At 61.9% G+C, this 16,614-nt stretch overlaps 1 protein-coding gene across 13 annotated transcripts in view; it reads right to left on the bottom strand.

Moving 5' to 3' along the window:
* Window positions 1-4,786: 4,786 nt before the first annotated feature.
* ELFN2 (extracellular leucine rich repeat and fibronectin type III domain containing 2) overlaps window positions 4,787-16,614 on the bottom strand; it is a 57,443-nt gene continuing 45,615 nt past the window's right edge. For 12 of the 13 annotated variants that reach the window (XM_060305642.1, XM_060305640.1, XM_070046405.1 and 9 more), the window contains one exon: window positions 4,787-12,731. In XM_060305642.1, coding sequence (XP_060161625.1) covers window positions 9,812-12,271 — 2,460 coding nt within the window. In that variant the 5' untranslated portion in view covers window positions 12,272-12,731 and the 3' untranslated portion in view covers window positions 4,787-9,811. Of the gene's footprint in view, window positions 12,732-13,231; window positions 13,472-16,614 lie in introns of all 13 variants that reach the window. The other variant, XM_070046404.1, reaches the window with a different exon arrangement.

The raw sequence follows: 16,614 nt of genomic DNA, 5'->3' as shown, positions 1-16,614 counted from the left end.
CACATAGAGCAAGGCTTGTGGGTCGACCCTCAGAGTAAGAAACTAGGAAAACCACCTGCGCTGGGGATTCTGCCGAGCAGCAGAAGAAGGAAGAAAAAATAGGTGTTTTACTCAGCTGACAAAGGCAAAGGGAGGACACACCCCAAATGCAAATGGCCTTTCTGACCTCCCCTTATCCCTGCCATCGCTCCTCCCCCAGAAGCCAGTTCCTTCATCCCCTCTCTCCTCCAGGAGGTCAAAGTCCAGCACCCCCCAACTCCTGGGCCCGAGCTGTGCCATCTCTGCTCCCATCTCCTCCCCTCTTTGCAGTGTCATCTCCTCCTCCGTGACTGGCCTTCAAGCCCACCCTGCTCCGGCCCGGACACAAAAAAGCAAAACCATTTCCTCATCCAAAGCCATTTATTGAGCTTTTTCCTCCAAACAGTGGGTCCCTCCCCCAACCCTTCCCCGAGGGCTCCCTTAATCCTGAAGCCCAGCCCCTCCCCGCCCCTCCCCCAGTGCTTGCAAGACCTGGGCAAGCTCAAAGGGAAGCTCAAGGGGAAGCTCAAATACTTTAAGTCTAAATATTTAAGGGACACATCAAGCTAAGAAATCATTAGCACATCCTCCTGCTTTGACAAACATGCCTCATAATGACCTACAACAGATCTGAATTCAAATTCTTGGACTCGTTGAATGAGGCAGCTCAGGGAAAGCAAGCCCCTGTTTTCTGGCCCACCGCACACCCCTTCTCTTCTCACTCCAGAGCTGTCCCACAACTTAAGGGGTCTCACGTGCATGCACGTAGCCCCCCAGCCCACACATCTAGGCTCTGCCCGCACTTCCCACACACGGCTACCCCTTGGCCATCTCTTGTGCCCACATGGGTGGCCCTGTCCGCCCTTGGAAAGGCAGATCCTGGAAGCAGACCTAAGGCCACCTGGGCAGACAGTCCCGGGGATCCCAGGTATTTTGAACAGGGTCTAGAAATGAGGAGGCCCTGGGCATGCACATGTTGGCCTTGCAGACTCATCGCCCTGCAGGGAGAAACGGGGGGCGGGGGCAGAAGCAGGTCAAAGTAGGCCCTCTGATGTGCACGGCCCAGGGCAGGGCCCCTCTTGACCCTGGTCCTGACCTCTGCCTCCTTTCCTTCCCATGTCTCGGGCCTAATCGAAATATTTTAAGGCCCGGCCTCCGTCCTCCCAGGTCATGCCACGCTCCCTATGACCGGAAAGGCTCTCCCCATTCCCCGTTCTCTGGACTTCATTTGTCTCATCTTGAAGTGAGGAATTTGTAACAGATAGCTTAGAAGTAGCCAGGATTTTAACAGCAAGAATCGGAATGCAGGGTCTGACAGAGCTTGGGACATCTTCACATAAGTCCGAGGCTCAGGCCAGTCACAGGCCCTGGGCCTCTTTCAAAGCTGGCCTTCTGTCTGTTCTCTGCTGGACTACAGGTTGGGACATGCTGCCATGTCCTAACTGGGCCTCAGGCCTTTGGACGTTGGCCTGAGGGGATGTCTGGAAGAAACCATCTAGAGGAACAGGTAAAGCATGGGAGTCAAATGGGGTGGCATTCCCTCCCAGCTGCCCCGGATGAGCAATGCCACTTCAGGGAAGTTCCTGTTGCTGACTCTGTTCCTCAAATGCAAAACAGAGCTAAATAAAGCACCTACTTCACAGGGTTGCTGTGGGAATCAGATGCAACTTGGTCTGTGTGATGGATACGTGGGATTGGCCCATCACCCTGCAGAGGTCCTCCTGGCACTGTGGACGCCAGAAAGCTAAAAATGGACCACCAAGCAAGACCCTCCTGAAGCTGAGTGTCACAGGCGGTTTCGGGTCTGCAGATCGGTTACTCTTTGGAGAGACGCGGAAGGAGGCAGTGAGGCCGAGGGTATGCTTCTGTGACCATCCCCTGCCTTAGCAGAGGAACCTTCAGCCCATCACCAGCTTCCACGGGCATCCACTGGGCTCCTGTGGTCCTGGCGCCAGCAGCCCGGGTCCTGCTAATGGACCACGGGGCAGCAGCCTGCTAGGTGGTCCAGATCTGCGCTGTTACTTAGAAAGTGAGTCCACAAAGCACAAGCCTGAGTCTGGGTCTTCAGCCCTCCAGATGAGTCTGTATGACTCCAGTCTGGGTCTGGGTCTTCAGCCCTCCAGATGAGTCTGTATGACTCTTGGTCCCCTCTCTAATCCTTCCCCAGCTCAGTTAGCTATAGAGAATTCTGTTGTCTGCAACAGAGCCCAGGGCAAAGTAGATCAGTTCACAGCTATTGTGCCTCACTAATAGAGGGGGGCCAGAAATATTGTTTGCAAGAGCGACTGGAGGAAGGGGAGGGTGGGCGGGTTCCTTACAGGTTCTGGTAGCTCTCCAAACGACAGGAAGGGGCAGTTGTTGGAGGAGGTCAGGAAAAGGGAAGGCAAGACTCTTGAGGACAAGGACTTTCAGAGGCTACAACTTCCCATGTCTCCACCCGTCACCGTGACTCCCTCACACATGATCTTGCTTGGTTTGGCAAGAACCATGAGGACCCAAGACAAGCTGTCGGGGACTTTGGGGAGGGCCGTTTCAGCCCAAGAAAGGAGATTCGGGGCGGGGCTCCCAGTTCCGAGGGGAGCTAGGCAGGAATGGGTGTGGCAGACTTGGTACTGAGGAGAGAGGACAGACCAGCCGGGGTTCCAGGCCTAGCGGAAGAGAAAGGGGACCCAGGCCAGGCAGAGAGGCAGCCCTGGACCTCACGTGGAGGATGGACCGTGGAGATCCAGTCACAAACCCCTCCAGGCACCAGTGCGAGGGGACGCAGGTGAGCCCTGAGTTAACCAGAGACCCTGCCATCCAGGCTCACACATCAGGATGTCTTGGTGCCAAAGACAAGGGTGAAGGGGAGGACACTCCGAGAGCTAAGGGCCCGAGGAAGGAGACAGTAGCTGAGTTCCCTAAGAGCAAGGCGGAAAGCAGAGCTAGGAATGGGGACCGGGTGAGCCGCGGGAGGGCGATGGGGGAACAATGAACGTGCACAGAACCTTTGCCCTGACTTGCATCAGGCACGAGGTCTCCTTTCCTGCAGGTAAAGAGCCCTGGGAAGGTGGCTCCTGGGGGCTGAGACCTTACCCCTGCAGGAGGCTGCAAATGCAGGGCTGAGAAGCTGACATTGGGACCCGTAACCCAGGGAAGCGGGGTGCGCTGGGGCCAAGAGAAAGTTCAGACTCACAACTGGATTCTCCAGCCCCACATTCTGGAAAACATTGAGGAAAACACCTCCGCTGCTGTGAAATCGCCTTAAGTACCCTACTGTCAGGGAGCAGAATTTGAAGGCTATCCTGGAAGAAGGGGTAGCAGACCCCCATCCTCACAACAATGGCCTGGGGAGGCCTCGTGGATGGCAAGGGGAAGGCAGCTGGGCTGGGTGAGCCTGAGCCTGAGCCAGGCTGGGGGACCCTAGGCCAGTCCCAACTGCAGACCTGAGATGACGGAACTTGTGAGATTCCAATACCTGCTCCTCTGAACCCTCCCCCACAAACCTGCCCCCCACCCCACCACGGTGCAAGTTCACAGTGAAACTTCCCTCAGGAAGCAGGACACGAGCTGCTTGGGAAGAGCCAGTGAGCAGAGGGAGACCACGGCCCAGGCTGCGGCCAACTTGGGACAGCAGCACTGAGGCGGCTTGAGGGCAGCTTGGAGGGGACAGGAGGCCAGCTGAGGCTCCAGCCTGGGCCCTTCCAAGGAGCCCCTCCCCCCAGTCCACACCAACTCCCAGGGAGGCAAAAGGTATCAGGAAGGGTCCATGGGCCAAGAGCCACCAGGGCCACAGGGACTGCTGACCCCGGGGCGGGGCCTGCCGAATGCCTCCGTGTGGCATCACTCGCGGGGGAAGAGCTCAGTGCCTGGGAGGCCACTCCAAGTGCCCCTGTAGCAATCCGGGCTGAACCCAGGGGCTGCCCAGGGGAGGGTCTGCAGCAGTTGGAGAGCAGGGGTCTGGGAAGAGAGGGGGAGGGGCTCTGCCTCCTGGGAAGACACGGAGGCTGGGGCTTGGAGGTGGGCTCCAGGCTCCCCCCGCCCGAGCGAACGTTTGGCAGTTCAGCCTGAGGTCACTAGATGAGGGCCCGAGCTCCATGCCTGCCCAGAGAGACATCTCTGGATCCCTGAGAAGGCGCAGGGGTGGTTGACAGCTGTGGAGAAAAGGGCAGCAGACTGGTGGCGCGGGGAGGGCGGGGGACAGGCAGGTAAGGGGGCCCAGGTCGGGGGCCCAGCGAGGAAAGGACAGCAGACGGGCTGGAAGAGGCAGGCAGTCTGGAAGTTGTCCTCGGTAAGGCCAGGGGACCTGCTTAGGGTCCTCCCGCATCACCCCAACCCTCTGCGGGCAGTTAGAGGCAGGCGTATGAGAAACTGGGGCCCTCGGATACTGACTAGGTGGCGTAATCCCAGGAATCAGCTGAGACTTAAGTGATGCCCCAATGCCCCTCCACCCCTAAGGTCTGGATCCAGGGATGGAGGCCAGGACACCAGGAAGGGGAGCGGGGGCACATGGCATACGGGCTGCCAGGTTTCCAGCGGGGAGAGGCCACGAGGCCCCCCTGCCGGCTAGGCTTGGCGGTTAGAGGCACACTGACACTTCAGTTCCCTGCTGGCCCACCCTGTCTGGCGGACACACTTCTTTTTTCCTTGACCAGGGGCAGGCATTGCCATAACCCTGAGTGTGAGGCTCTGGTGAGAAAGGGAGACGGAAACCAGGCACCAGAAACTGGAGGCGCTGAGACTCCAACTTGCAGAGGGAGGGGTCGGCATTCAACAAAGACCTTGGCCCTGTTGTTTTAAATAAGAAATTTATTGCAAATATAGAAATTGATTCTCTCCATACAGGAATCTCCGAGTTGAGGAAAACAATTTCGTGCCATTCGGTTTAAAACAGGAAATCGGGAGGAAGGGGAGGCAGATATAGGGAAGAGAAAATAAATGAAGTTTCCCCCCCACCCGACCCCGAAAAGAAGAAAAGGACAGTTCAGGCCCCACCGAGGGAGGAAGGGTCCACACACAGCTAGGGTTCACAGGTTCGTAGCCCGGGGCCAGGAGCCCAACTCTGCAGACCCAAACCAGGTGCCAGGCGGCAGGGCAGGGCCGAGGGGCTGGCGGCTCCTTGGGGAGGGAGGAACCAAGAGTGGGCCCCTCGGCCCTCCCCAGCCCTGTGCTTGTTTGGCGACAGGCAGGGGAAGGAGAGGCCGTTCAGACCCTCTCCCCGCACCCCATTCGACCCCCCTTCCTCTCCCTACTGCTGGGCAGCAGAGGTGTACCTTTAACAGGGGGGACTCTGGAGCAGGCGTGAGAACAGGAGTCTAAACACTGGTTCTGCCTTAAAGGTGGGAGGATGGACAGGTGGCCGTGGAGCAGAAGTCTTGGCAGAGAGGAGATCAGCGTTGTGGTCAGGCGAGCCCCAACCTTCACACTGGCCTGGCGGGCAAGCTTCAGCCCTGCCCCTTAAGCCCCGTGGGGGCCGGACACCCCAGGGCTTCCCCATGCCTTGACCACCCAACCCCCCCTCCGGAAACAGAGCCCCGCTCCCTCAGGAATGGGGTGGGATGCTGCTAAGCCGTGGGGTCCTCGCAGGGCAGGGCCAGGGGAGTGGGGGGCACCCGAGGAGGTACTTGGGGACACCCAGCTCCTCCTACCCTACTCCCTCCCACTCCCGTCTCATCCTCCCTCGGCCAGCAGTCTAGTCCTCAGACTCTGTCGTTCAGAGAGCTCGGCTGCCGGTCACCCCTGCCCTGAGGGCTCCCCAAGGCCCTTACCCTCCGTCGCCCTATTTTAATTCTCCGTGCAGTGCCCATCACTGGGGAACAGTTTGAGGTTGTCCCGTCACTGCATGTAGGCCCCTTATAAGCCAGGACCTGTCACTCTTGTCTCCCATGCCCGGGCCCCTTTCCTGGCCTCAGTCTGTCTTTAACTGGTTTCGAGACCTTAGAAGCTTTCTTTCCTTCCCCTTCCTGTGCCTCTGTTTCCCCCTCTGTTAAATGTCCAGGACGTGGAGTGGGGCAGGTGAGCGACTTCCTGCTGGGAACCATCAGAGCCCCTCGGCCAGGCCCAGCCTCTTCACCCTGCCTCTCTAGGGCTCTCCAGACCTACTCTCCCCAAGCGGGTCTTTCCACTCCCACTGCCCCGCACACAGTCCTTTCCTGGCCTGGACACACGCCACCACCGTCTTCCTGCTCTGTCCCCTAGGAGGGGTCAGAGACGAGGGGCCTTCGGGTGGCCAATACAGGCCCCTCCTGCAGAGGGGAGAAACAAGCCTGGGACCCCCAAGGAGGCGGCCGCCCCAGACTAAGCTTTCTTCCTGCCAGACCTCCGCTTTTCACTTCTGGAAGGCCATTAGCTCCAACAGAGGGTTCGCGGCCCCTACCTGTGCTCTCCAGGACAGCGTGGACCCACGGGTGCCCCTTCCCAGGAACAGGCGCCCAGAAGGCTCGAGAGATTCTGTGATAAGGGATGGCAAGCCTGGGCACGACCCAAGGCAGGTCCCAGGAGGTCCAGGATGCGGCACTCACATCTCCTCCAGCTGGCTCGCCCCCTCCACTCCACCAGGTCCCTCGTTCCTCCTCCCCGGTACCTTCCCTTCTCTCCTGGTTACCTGCCCTCCTGGCCCGCCCAGGCCATGGCCCAGGTCCACCGTGCTCACCTCCATTACAAACACAGGACCGGGGCCAGCCAGACTCCTTGACATAAATGTTCATTTGACTTTCGTGACTATTTCGCCCTGCCCGCCCCCCGAGGAAAAATTATCCTGAACAGGACACAGGACACAGACGCAGGAAGGCCTCCAGGGTGAGCTACAGTGCAGCGGCCCCCTCCCCAGAGCTACGGCCTGGCCTGGGCAGCTGGGGGACCGTCTTCTTCCTCAAAGATCTGTACGACCTGGGCTGTGAATGTCGGTTCACCTCCTGGGAGTGGAAGACCCTTGTGGTTAAGATGGAGATCTATCCTTTAGAGCGCCCTGAAGCCGGCCTGTCCGAGGTTTTTATAGGTCATCTTCAACCAGGAATGATGGGGGAACGAAGGCGGCTCTGTCTCCAGTGAGGCCAGGCCAACGTCACGGGGGGACCCCTCCGCCTATAGGTTCCTCCCTCAGGGCCCCAAACCTCCCCGTAGGGCCACCCATGAAGCCCCAAGCTCTGGGCTTCCTGTACTCAGCAGTGTGCCTGACCCTCCCCAGCCGGCAGCCAAATCACCAGACCCCCTCCCTCTTCGGGGGCCCCGACTTCCTCATCTGCAAAATGGGAGCAAGTGGGACAGAGGAGAGGTCCCCCCACGCCCCCTTGCCCGGGGCTGTCCTTCCCGAGCAAGGAAGAGGCCTAGGGGCGAGGCCACGTGGGAGGAGAGGAGGCGGCACTTGTGGGCCCAACATCCGGAAAGATAGGAGGCGGGTGTGGGGCGGGGGCTGTGTTTCGCTGGTACCTGTTTTGGGTCTTTTGCAGAGCTGGCCCGTCCCCACGTTTCAAGAGCTGCTTGTCAGATCACAACAGAGGGACTGTGGGAATGGGGGGGGCGGGGGGGAGGGGGGCAAGGGAGTCTGGACAAACTGGCACATACACGACAGATGTTTGCTCAGAAAAATACAGTAAAATCGTCATGCAAATATAACAGGGAATCTGCTTCCTCACATCACTGGCTTCTCGGCCTGCTTGCTTTTCTGTTTTCCCAATCCGGTCTGAGGAGGGGCTGGGGGGCAGGATTTGGGGAGCCGGGGGAGGTCTGCTCTGCACATCCATGCTGGCGCCCTCCCCTCCACTCCCCAGGAGAACAGTCCTTTCCTTGCAAACGTCACCCCCAAAGTGAGCCCCGGGCTTGGTCCGTGCCCCAAGTAGGTGTGAGAGGGGCTGGGTTGAGCCCTGAGGTCCCCTCGCCCTCCACGGTCCTCCCCCAGATCCTAGGGGAACGGCACTATAGCTTCCCTGTCAGAATGCCCCCCGCAGTGCAGGTCTGGTCCCCTCCCAGCAACCACCCTCACCCCACGGTCACACTCCCCAAATCTCAAGAAACCCAACTGGGTGACAGGCCAAAGGCAGGAGGGTGGGGAGAGCCAAGTGGGCTCCATCCCCGCCTGCGGTGGGTGAGGCACCAAGGGGCACACTGGCAGGTAGGCAAAGCTACAGTGTCTCCGCCCCCCACGGGCCCACCTCCCATCCACAGGGGAAGGGACGGCCGACTCCAGCCCCTCAGCACCCTGACAGTTCAAGACCCCACGGTCTCAGGAGCCCAGACCCACCCCCTTACAGCGCCCCAGGAAGCCCCTAGCTCTTGAGAAAGGCAGCCAACCCCTCTGGCCCTGCCCTCTCTCACCGCCCTCTACCACCCACACTGACAGAGAGAACCCCCAAGAGGCCAACGGTCCCAACTGCCAGGCTCTGGGTTGCCATGGCGACAGAGGCTGGCCAGGGACGGGAGGGGCCCCGGGAATCCAGCCTGCTCCTTCCCAGCAGGGGTGAGGTGGGAGTGCTCACCATTTGTGCTTTGTTCGATGTAGGATGGGGGTCAGCAAGGGAGGAGTGGCCATTTTCAGGGAAACATGGGAGCCCCTCAGGCCAGGGGGGTGGGGCAGGGATGGGCAACCAAGAGGGGGTGAGTGGAAAAGCTCCGGAAAGCCCTCCTTCCTCTGGGCAGGCTGAGATGCTGCCCCGAGGGCCGTGGCGGGGAGGGGGAGGGGGGATCGGGCCGGTGGGAGGCCAGGATGCGGGGGCAGAGGAAGGAAGGCCCCTGTTAGATCCCACCTCCCCACTGCTCCCAGGCATCACAGTATACTGCTGCCCTTCTGGGACGAGCAGGGCTCCTGGAGGCCCAGAGAGGCTGGGGGGCCAGGGCATGGGGCCTGCACCTGAGACGCGGTGGCTGCTGGCTCAGCCGCTCTCCTCAGACCCCATCGGCAGCCCTCAGGCTACTTGGAAGACACTTGAAGGGGGCCGGTGGACCGTCCCCGTACCTGCTCCTCCCCTGTCCACAGGACCTCCCACCTCTCCTGGGTGCTGGCGGCGGGGGTTGGGGGGAGGGGGGAGTGTGTATGGTGCAGAGGCCCCTGTACGTGATGAATCACAGCTCCACGCTCGGGAAGGGGGGGACGTGGCCATGGGGCTTTCTAGAAAGGAAAAGCACCCGCCTGATTCTCACGTGCCACAGCCCCAGGAGACCACAGCTCTAGAACAGGTAGTGGGTGAACCGAGGGTGAGGGCCCCGGGAGAGCTCCTGGGGCTGGGGGATTGCACTGGGCCGGGGAGTTGGGAGACTGACTCTCGCCTGCCACGTGACCCTGGGGTTAGCAATTCTCTTCTCTGGGCCTCGGTTTCCCCATCCACAAAGGACGGAAACGATGCCCACTGTCCACCTTCTACTAAATCTCCACGTGACCTGTCCCCCAGCCGGGGGGACCCGCTCCCTGCCCCAGGGGGGGCTTCGGCCCATCCCCGCCCCGGGCTCCTTTGCCCCCAAACCTGTCCCTAGTCCCAGAGCCCCAGACCCCACCCCCTCTTTTGGCTTCCTCGCCTGCCCGCCGGCCCCACCCAGCACGCACACCCCGGCAGAGTCCCTGGGCAGCACAGTAGAGACGACTGGTTTCAGTATCAGTGTGTAAACTTTAAGGTGAACATGTCTTTGTTTTCCCGTCCGGTATTGTCGGGTGGTGGTGGTTCACAGTCAGGTGGTGGTCAGGTGTGTGCGTGGGTGCGTGCGTGCGGGTGTGCGTGTACGTCCACTCCTTGGCCTCGGCCCCCAGCGCGCCCCGCCCGGCCGCCCGGGCCCTTCCCCGCGTGCCCCTGGCCCTCCCCCTCCAACCTCACCAGGGAGGAGAGGGTCACAGCTTCTGCTGGGCCGAGACCCCCTTCCAGTAATCGAGGATGTCGTGCAGGTCCTCGTCCTTGGCGAACTGGACCTTCTTGCGCAGGGCGTGGCCGGCGGCCATGTACACCTCCTCCCGGTGGTGCTTCTTGTAGGGCCGGAAGCGCTCCCAGATCTTGTGCGTGCTCTCGGATGAGTACTCAGGGCTGGAGGAGTAACCTGAGTAGTAGTGTCTGGGGGAGAGCTGCGAGTAGGTGGAGTCCCGCTTGGTGCGGGTCAGCGGCTTGAGGAAGGACACGCGCTGGCTCAGGCTGTCGGCGCCCTCCTCGTAGTACAGGGCCGGGAAGCTGTGCCGGTGCTCGCTGCAGTGGTAGGCGGGTTTCACCTCCAGGTGGTGGATGCCGCCGCCGCCGCCGCCCCCGCTGCTGCTCGCTGGCACCAGCGGGAGCCGGTCCAGCGGGCTGTTTAGGGGGCTGCCCTTCTCGATGTACTTGGAGTCGCCCTTGGCCAGCCCCGCGGCGGCCGGATGATCCGGCACGTCCAGGCTGAAGACCTTGGCGCTCTTGACGGAGCCGCTGGAGGAGACGCTGCAGGTCTTGCGGGCCACGGCGGCATCAGCGCTCAGCTGGCGCTGCAGCGGGTGATGGGAACTCTCCTTGTAGGGAGGTGAGAGGAAGCTGGGCCGCTCCAGCCCCCCAGGGGTGGCAGTCGAGGAGGTGGTGGAGGCCGCAGGGAGGGACTGGCATTCGAAGGCCATCTCAGGGTCCCCGCCACCGCTGCCACTCCCCAGGAAAGAGGCCGAGTCCAACTTTAGGGCATCGATGCAATTGTTAATGATCTGGTTGACCTTGTCCACCTCCTTGGCGATGGTGGAGATCTCGGCGGCCGAGCCCTGGCCGTTCTCCAGCTCCGGGAGGTCATCCTCGGGCCGGGCCAGGCCATCGCCGCCCGTGCCCGTGCGCACCTCGATGTAGTTGCCCTTGGTGGCCACCTTGGGCGTGTCCAGCCCAGCTTCCAGCCCCTTGGAGGTGGTGGGCTTCTCCCCGATCATGGAGGGGATGGAGGACATTCGGGACACGGGCAGCACAGGGGGCTCGCCCAGCTTCTGAGCGGCGTGGACGACGGAGCCGGCATCCACGTCGGCCCCGTAGCGCATCTCCAGGATGGTTTTCTTGACCTTGACCGACTTCTGCTTCTCCTCCTGCATGCGCCGCTTGCGCAGGCAGTAGTAGACGGCTCCCAGCACGATGACCATGCCGAAGAGGCAGCCCAGGATGGTCATGATGTAATGGGTGGTGGTGGAGGTGCTGGGCGCCAGGTCGCCCGGGACCGGGTCCCTGGTGGTGAAGGTCAGGCAGGTGTGGTTGAAGCGGCGGCTGTTGCGCAGCGAGGTCACGCAGAAGGTGTACTCGGTGTGCGCCCGCAGCTTGTCCAGCGTCACGATCTCCTTCTTGTTCTTGAGCGTCATGACGTCGGAGAAGTAGCTGTTGTTGTACTGAACCAGGACGTACATCTTGCTGTAGGGGTGCGGGATGATGACCACCAGGGTGGCCGAGGTGAAGGTGACGTGGTGCAGCTTGATGGCCGGCCCCGCCGAGGCGTCCGTGGTGGACGAGGCCGGTGGCTCCACCGAAAGGATCTCGTCGGGGCTGAAGCCCGAGTTCTCGTCGGGCTCCCTCTGGGCGTCGGTGGAGTAGGGCGTGGGGTGGCTGGCGGGCCGGGCGGGCAGCGAGCCGTTGCGGCACTTGGCCTGCAGCACGGTGATGGCGTTGAGGCTGTGGTAGGGCCGGGGCACCAGCAGCGGGTAGCCGGCGAACTCGCGCGGAGACTCGCACTGCAGGCGGTCGTAGTTCTTCGTGACGTTGTTGAAGACCACGAGCCAGGCCAGGAAGCCGAAGAGGTCGCACTCGCAGTTGAAGGGGTTGCCGGCCAGCTCGCACACCATGAGGCTGGCCAGGCTGGCGAAGGTGGCGCCGTCGAGGCGGCTGAGGCGGTTGGAGGACAGGTCGATGCTGATGAGGCTCGGGCACTCGGAGAAGGCGGCGGGCGTCACCACCTCGATGAGGTTGTGCTGCACGAAGAGGAACTGCAGGCGGCCCATGCCGCGCAGCATGCCCTCGGTCAGGTTGCTCAGCTTGTTGTAGCCCAGCTGCAGCACCTGCAGGCTCGACTGGCCCAGGAAGGCACCGTCCTCGATGTAGGAGATCTCGTTCTTGGTGAGGTTGAGGTCGGTGAGGTTCCCGAAGCGGTTGAGCGAGGAGTAGAGCACGGCCTTGAGCTTGTTCTCGTTGAGCCGCAGGTCGTGCACGGTGCTGTTGATGTGCTGCGGGATGGTCTCGTAGGGCGGCTGGTTCTGGCTGCAGATGGCCAGCCACACGTAGCCCTTGTCGCCCTCGATGAGCCAGCAGTCGGCGCGCACGGCGCCCGGCCGGCACACGCACAGCAGCGCGGCCGCGCACAGCCCCAGGCGCAGCATGGCTCCGGCCGCGGCCTCCTCACAGGCCGGGCTTGGGGTCGGGGGCCGGGGCGCAGGTGGCCTAGCGGCCAGAGGCTGGGGCCGGCAGCACAGTCCTCCCTGGGGCCGCCACCATCTTGGGGGCGACCCCCAGCTTGGGGGCCCCAAGCGAGGCAGGCAGAGCCGGTGCCAACTGTCGGGGGCCTGCCGGGGTGCTACCCGCAGGAGCCGGGCGCCACGGCCAGGCCAGGGCCACGGGGGCTACAGGCCCCACAGTCTGCTTCCCCGAGGTGCTCCTCTCCTGCCGGGAGGGTGCCCGGGCTCTTAAGGCTTGCCTTCCTCTCCCTCCTCCTCCTCTTCCCCCTGGGGTTCTGGGCTCAGAACTTCAGACGATTCCCACGGGAGGCTGGAGACTGGAGCTCTGAGGGGGGAGCGCGAGAGACGGGGACAGGAAGGAAGAGACCCATCTGTCACCTGGTTCCTGAAAGGCAGCACCAAGAGGGGGTGAGAGATCAGTGTGAAGGCTCAGAGCAACCCCACTATGCTCCAGTGCAGGCCCCCAGTCCCTTTTCCACCCCCTCCCGGGGGTTCCTGCGCCAGCAGCACTCTGGGTCCCTGTTACATAAAAGAAGGGGGGTGGTGGGTGGCAAGAGGGGGAGGAGGGGGCCACAGGACATGGAAGGAGGGAGACCAAAGAAACAAGGGAGGGGGAGGGAGGAGGGGATAGAGTCTGGAGCCAGTGGGCAAAGAAGGGAGACTGGAGAGTTAACAGGCCAGGTGCATACACACACATGCGCGCACACACACACAAACACGCCCCAGCACGCTAGTGTCCACACTCGTCCACCTGCCTGCACAAAGACCCACAGGCCCCCACATGAGCCAGAACTCCACGGCATGCTCACGTCGACAGGTGTATACACACACGCACACCTGCAGTCTTGTGTATGACAACAGGCCCACACACGCGTGGCCACGTACCCAAGCAGCCACCCTCCAATCCAGAGAAGAATTAAGATGCCCAGCAAAATGCTTCCTCTCCTCCAAGCCCAAAGATAAATCATTCATTTGTTGTGTAACTGCTGCTGTTCCAAAAATAATTCCCTTGTCTCGGCTTCCATGGGGGAGGGGGAGCAGAGCAGCATGGCCGTGGGACCCCAGGCAGGGGGATGCATAGAGGCTGGGGTCTCCCGCAGTGGGAGGTCACAAGATGAGCTCATCCTGCAGGCGAGAGCAGAGCCAAGGGAAAGAGAGGGTGAGAGTCTGGGAATCCAGACACACCCTCCACAGCCCCTCCGCAAAGCGCTTTCCGGTAGGGGGCGCGGATCCTGCAGGGGACGCCTCAGGCAGAAGAAGCCAGAGGCCTCCGGAATCCCGTGACCGAAGCCCGGCAACCCCTCAGTGGCTGGGAGAGTCAGAGGCCCAGAGAGGAGCAGTGACTTGCCTAGAGACACACACCACAGCCTGGGCCAGGATGAAGGCTACCGAGCCAGCAGGAATCCGGAGGCCTGGAGCCCCGCCCACCCTGCCTGATTGGCCAGGTGGAGCACACCACCCCTGAGTCTGTCTCCACAACTATAAAGTAGGGGACCAAGCCCCTGCCTGGCCATCTGATGCGGGGAGAAGTAAGGTGAGCCATGCTGCCCGTGCTCAAGATGAAGAGCGTCAGGGGAGGCAGTGCAGGGCTCCCAGCCCACAGACCCTCATTTTCCAAGTGGGGAAACTGAACCTCAGTCTGGGGTGGGCTTGCCCCGGTCACCCAGCAAGCCAGACACGGCCCCTCATCCACATCACTTTCTAACTCACACCCAGTGCTCTCCTGACCGCGAGAAGAACTCGGTCCTCCCTCCCTCCGCCCTGGGCACTGGTCAGGGATGTGAAGATTAGGCCAGAGAAATCCATGTTTGGATAAAGAAAGCAGAAGACTGTTCACAAGGCCCACCTCTGCGTCCTGCTCCTCCTCCCGGGAAACTCCAGGAAAAAAGCACTTTAAGAAAAAATGTGAAACCTCTGCTGTTAAAGCGAAACCAATTTACAGCCCTGAGTCCCAGAGGGCTGGAACAGAGGAAAGGGAAGTGGAGAGGGAGAGAAGTCCCCAAAGAAGCCCAGGCAGGCAGTTTTTGTTGAGGTGGCAAGTGAACAGGGCGTCCAGGTGACCCCTCGGGTGAAAGGCTGATGCAGCGTCAGAGGCTGTGACGATCAGGACCTCCGGGGGGGCCCGCCTCACACCTCCCCGTCCCCTGCAGGACCAGCTTAGGCTGAGAGGCCGGACGGAGGCAGGGGAGGGGGCAACCACGAGGCTGTCGGCCAAGAAGGGGGCAAGGACAGGCAGCAGAGAGCGTTTCTGTCCTTGGCTGTGCCACAAAAATTCTCAGGGCTGCAGTCGGGAGACCAGGGCTCCCATCCGACGTGGCCGCTGGCTCCTAGGGGGCCTGAGGCCAGACCTACCCCTCCGGTGGCTTCAGTTCCCCTCCCCCTCAGGCAGCGAGGCTGTAATGGAAGAGGCTGAGTTGCCAAGTTTGCCCTCTGGCTGGGAATGTCTGGGGACCGCATTTGTTTGCAGGTGACGCGCAGGTGTGCGCTGGCTCAGAGCACTGGAGCAGGGGCGTGCTGACGTGTACGAGTAGACGGGTGTGCAGGCCGGCGGCTGTGCACACGTATGCCCGTGTGCACAGGATGTGTGCCTGCCTGGCCAGCTACAGGAGTGAACGTAGGAGTGAACGAGGGCGTGCCTGTGTGTGGAGGGGTGGGAAGGGATGCATGTGGAGCGTCTCTGGGGAACACAGGCCCGCACCTGCCTGTATGTCGACATGTTAAGCACATGTGTGGCCCACACGAGTGCGTATGTATGTATACGCACATGAGTAACTTTAGCCGCATCGAGCCCCCTCATCCTCAGATCTGAGTTGCTCAAACCGTCACCCGCTTGGCCAGACCCAGCAGCTGTCAGGCTAAGCTGAGCTGGCCAGACTCTTGGAAAGCCCAGCCCATGCTGAGGGTGTAAGAAGAGGCGAAGGGGAAGGGAGGGGAGTAGGAGAAGGCGCCCAGACTTGGAGAGGCTGCACTAGTCCAGTCCTGCCTCTTCCCTTCCCAAACAGTTCAGGGGGTACAGTGGCCCCCACGCCCCTAACCCAGGCCCTCTGAGCGCTGCCCAACTGGGCCCTCAAGGTGACCCCGCCCTCTCTCCGGCTCCCCCCACTCCCCCCCATGACTCAGAGTGGGGAGGAGGCTCCCCCTCTCCCCATCCCGTGTGCGTCAGCCGCCTGTCCCTGTCCCTGGGCTGCCTGCCCACCACCTGTCGAGGCCTGACGCATCCAGGGACGGGGGACAGCAAGGCCGCAAAGGCGCTGACAGCAGCACTTGGCCCCCCGCCCGGCTGCACACCCACTCCAGGTGTGGGGAGGGGCGAGCTGGCCGCCGAGCTATCAGACCTGGGGCTGAGGGTCCTGGGGGTCAGGCCTTCCCCTGCTCCCACGGGAGTGATGCCCCAGCCCAGACACCAGTGGCAAGAACAGGGCCCTACCCACCCCAGCACACCTGGGGGCTGGGGAGAGAGAGAAAGGAGGTGAGGGAGCTGCAGACAGGAGGCGAGGGCTGAGGAGGAGGGAAAAGCCAAAATCTGGAGAGAGCTGAGCAGGGAGAGGCAGAGGAACAGAGATAAACGGAGAGGGCGCGTCGGAGACAAAGGAATCGATCGGCAGAAAAGCACAGCAAAGCACAGCGAGATGACAAATACGGGGGTGCGAGGGAGGGGACACAGTGCCTGCCCCCCCCCCCATCCAGGGGTCAGATGAGCACTGGGTCTGGCTGAGCCACCGAAGTGCGGCCTGTGAGCAGCCCAGGAAGGGGGTGGGGAGCGGCAGGGAGCAGGTGCTGGAAGCAGAGGCCTCTTCTGCCTAGGACCCAAACGGTGCTAAACCTGGGAGGGCGTGGCCACCCCGGAAGCAGGCTGTGGGCCAGTGGCCAGGGCACCAGGGCGTGAGGGGGCAAAGAGCAGCGCTCCCAGGGGACCTGACCTCAACGGACCCCTCCCCCAGGTGTCAGGTAATGAGTGAACTCTGGCCAGAGCGGGGGCAGCTCCAAAGTGCCCAACCAGCACCTTTCCAAGGGTCCCTCTCTCCTGCCACCACAGAAAGGAGGAATGTGGTGAAGTTGGGGGGCAGCGTGCCGTCAAGGGATCCCCGTCTAGCAGGCTACACACTGCATGATGTCCACTCTCATGGGGACACCCTTGGACAGAAAGGAGGGAGAAGAGTGGGCAAGACCGTACGGGTCTGAGGGGCAGAGCTGACGGGAGGTCTCTGTTCAGAGCTCGGTACAGCCAAGGAAAGTCTGAGTCACTCTGGGCAAAGGCCTTCCCTCTC

The sequence above is a fragment of the Globicephala melas genome, chromosome 10 (genome assembly GCF_963455315.2).
Source record: "Globicephala melas chromosome 10, mGloMel1.2, whole genome shotgun sequence".
NCBI classification, from domain to species: domain Eukaryota; kingdom Metazoa; phylum Chordata; class Mammalia; order Artiodactyla; family Delphinidae; genus Globicephala; species Globicephala melas.
The sequence above is the reverse complement of the archived record's forward strand: the minus strand, read 5'-3'. Positions and strand labels throughout refer to the sequence as shown.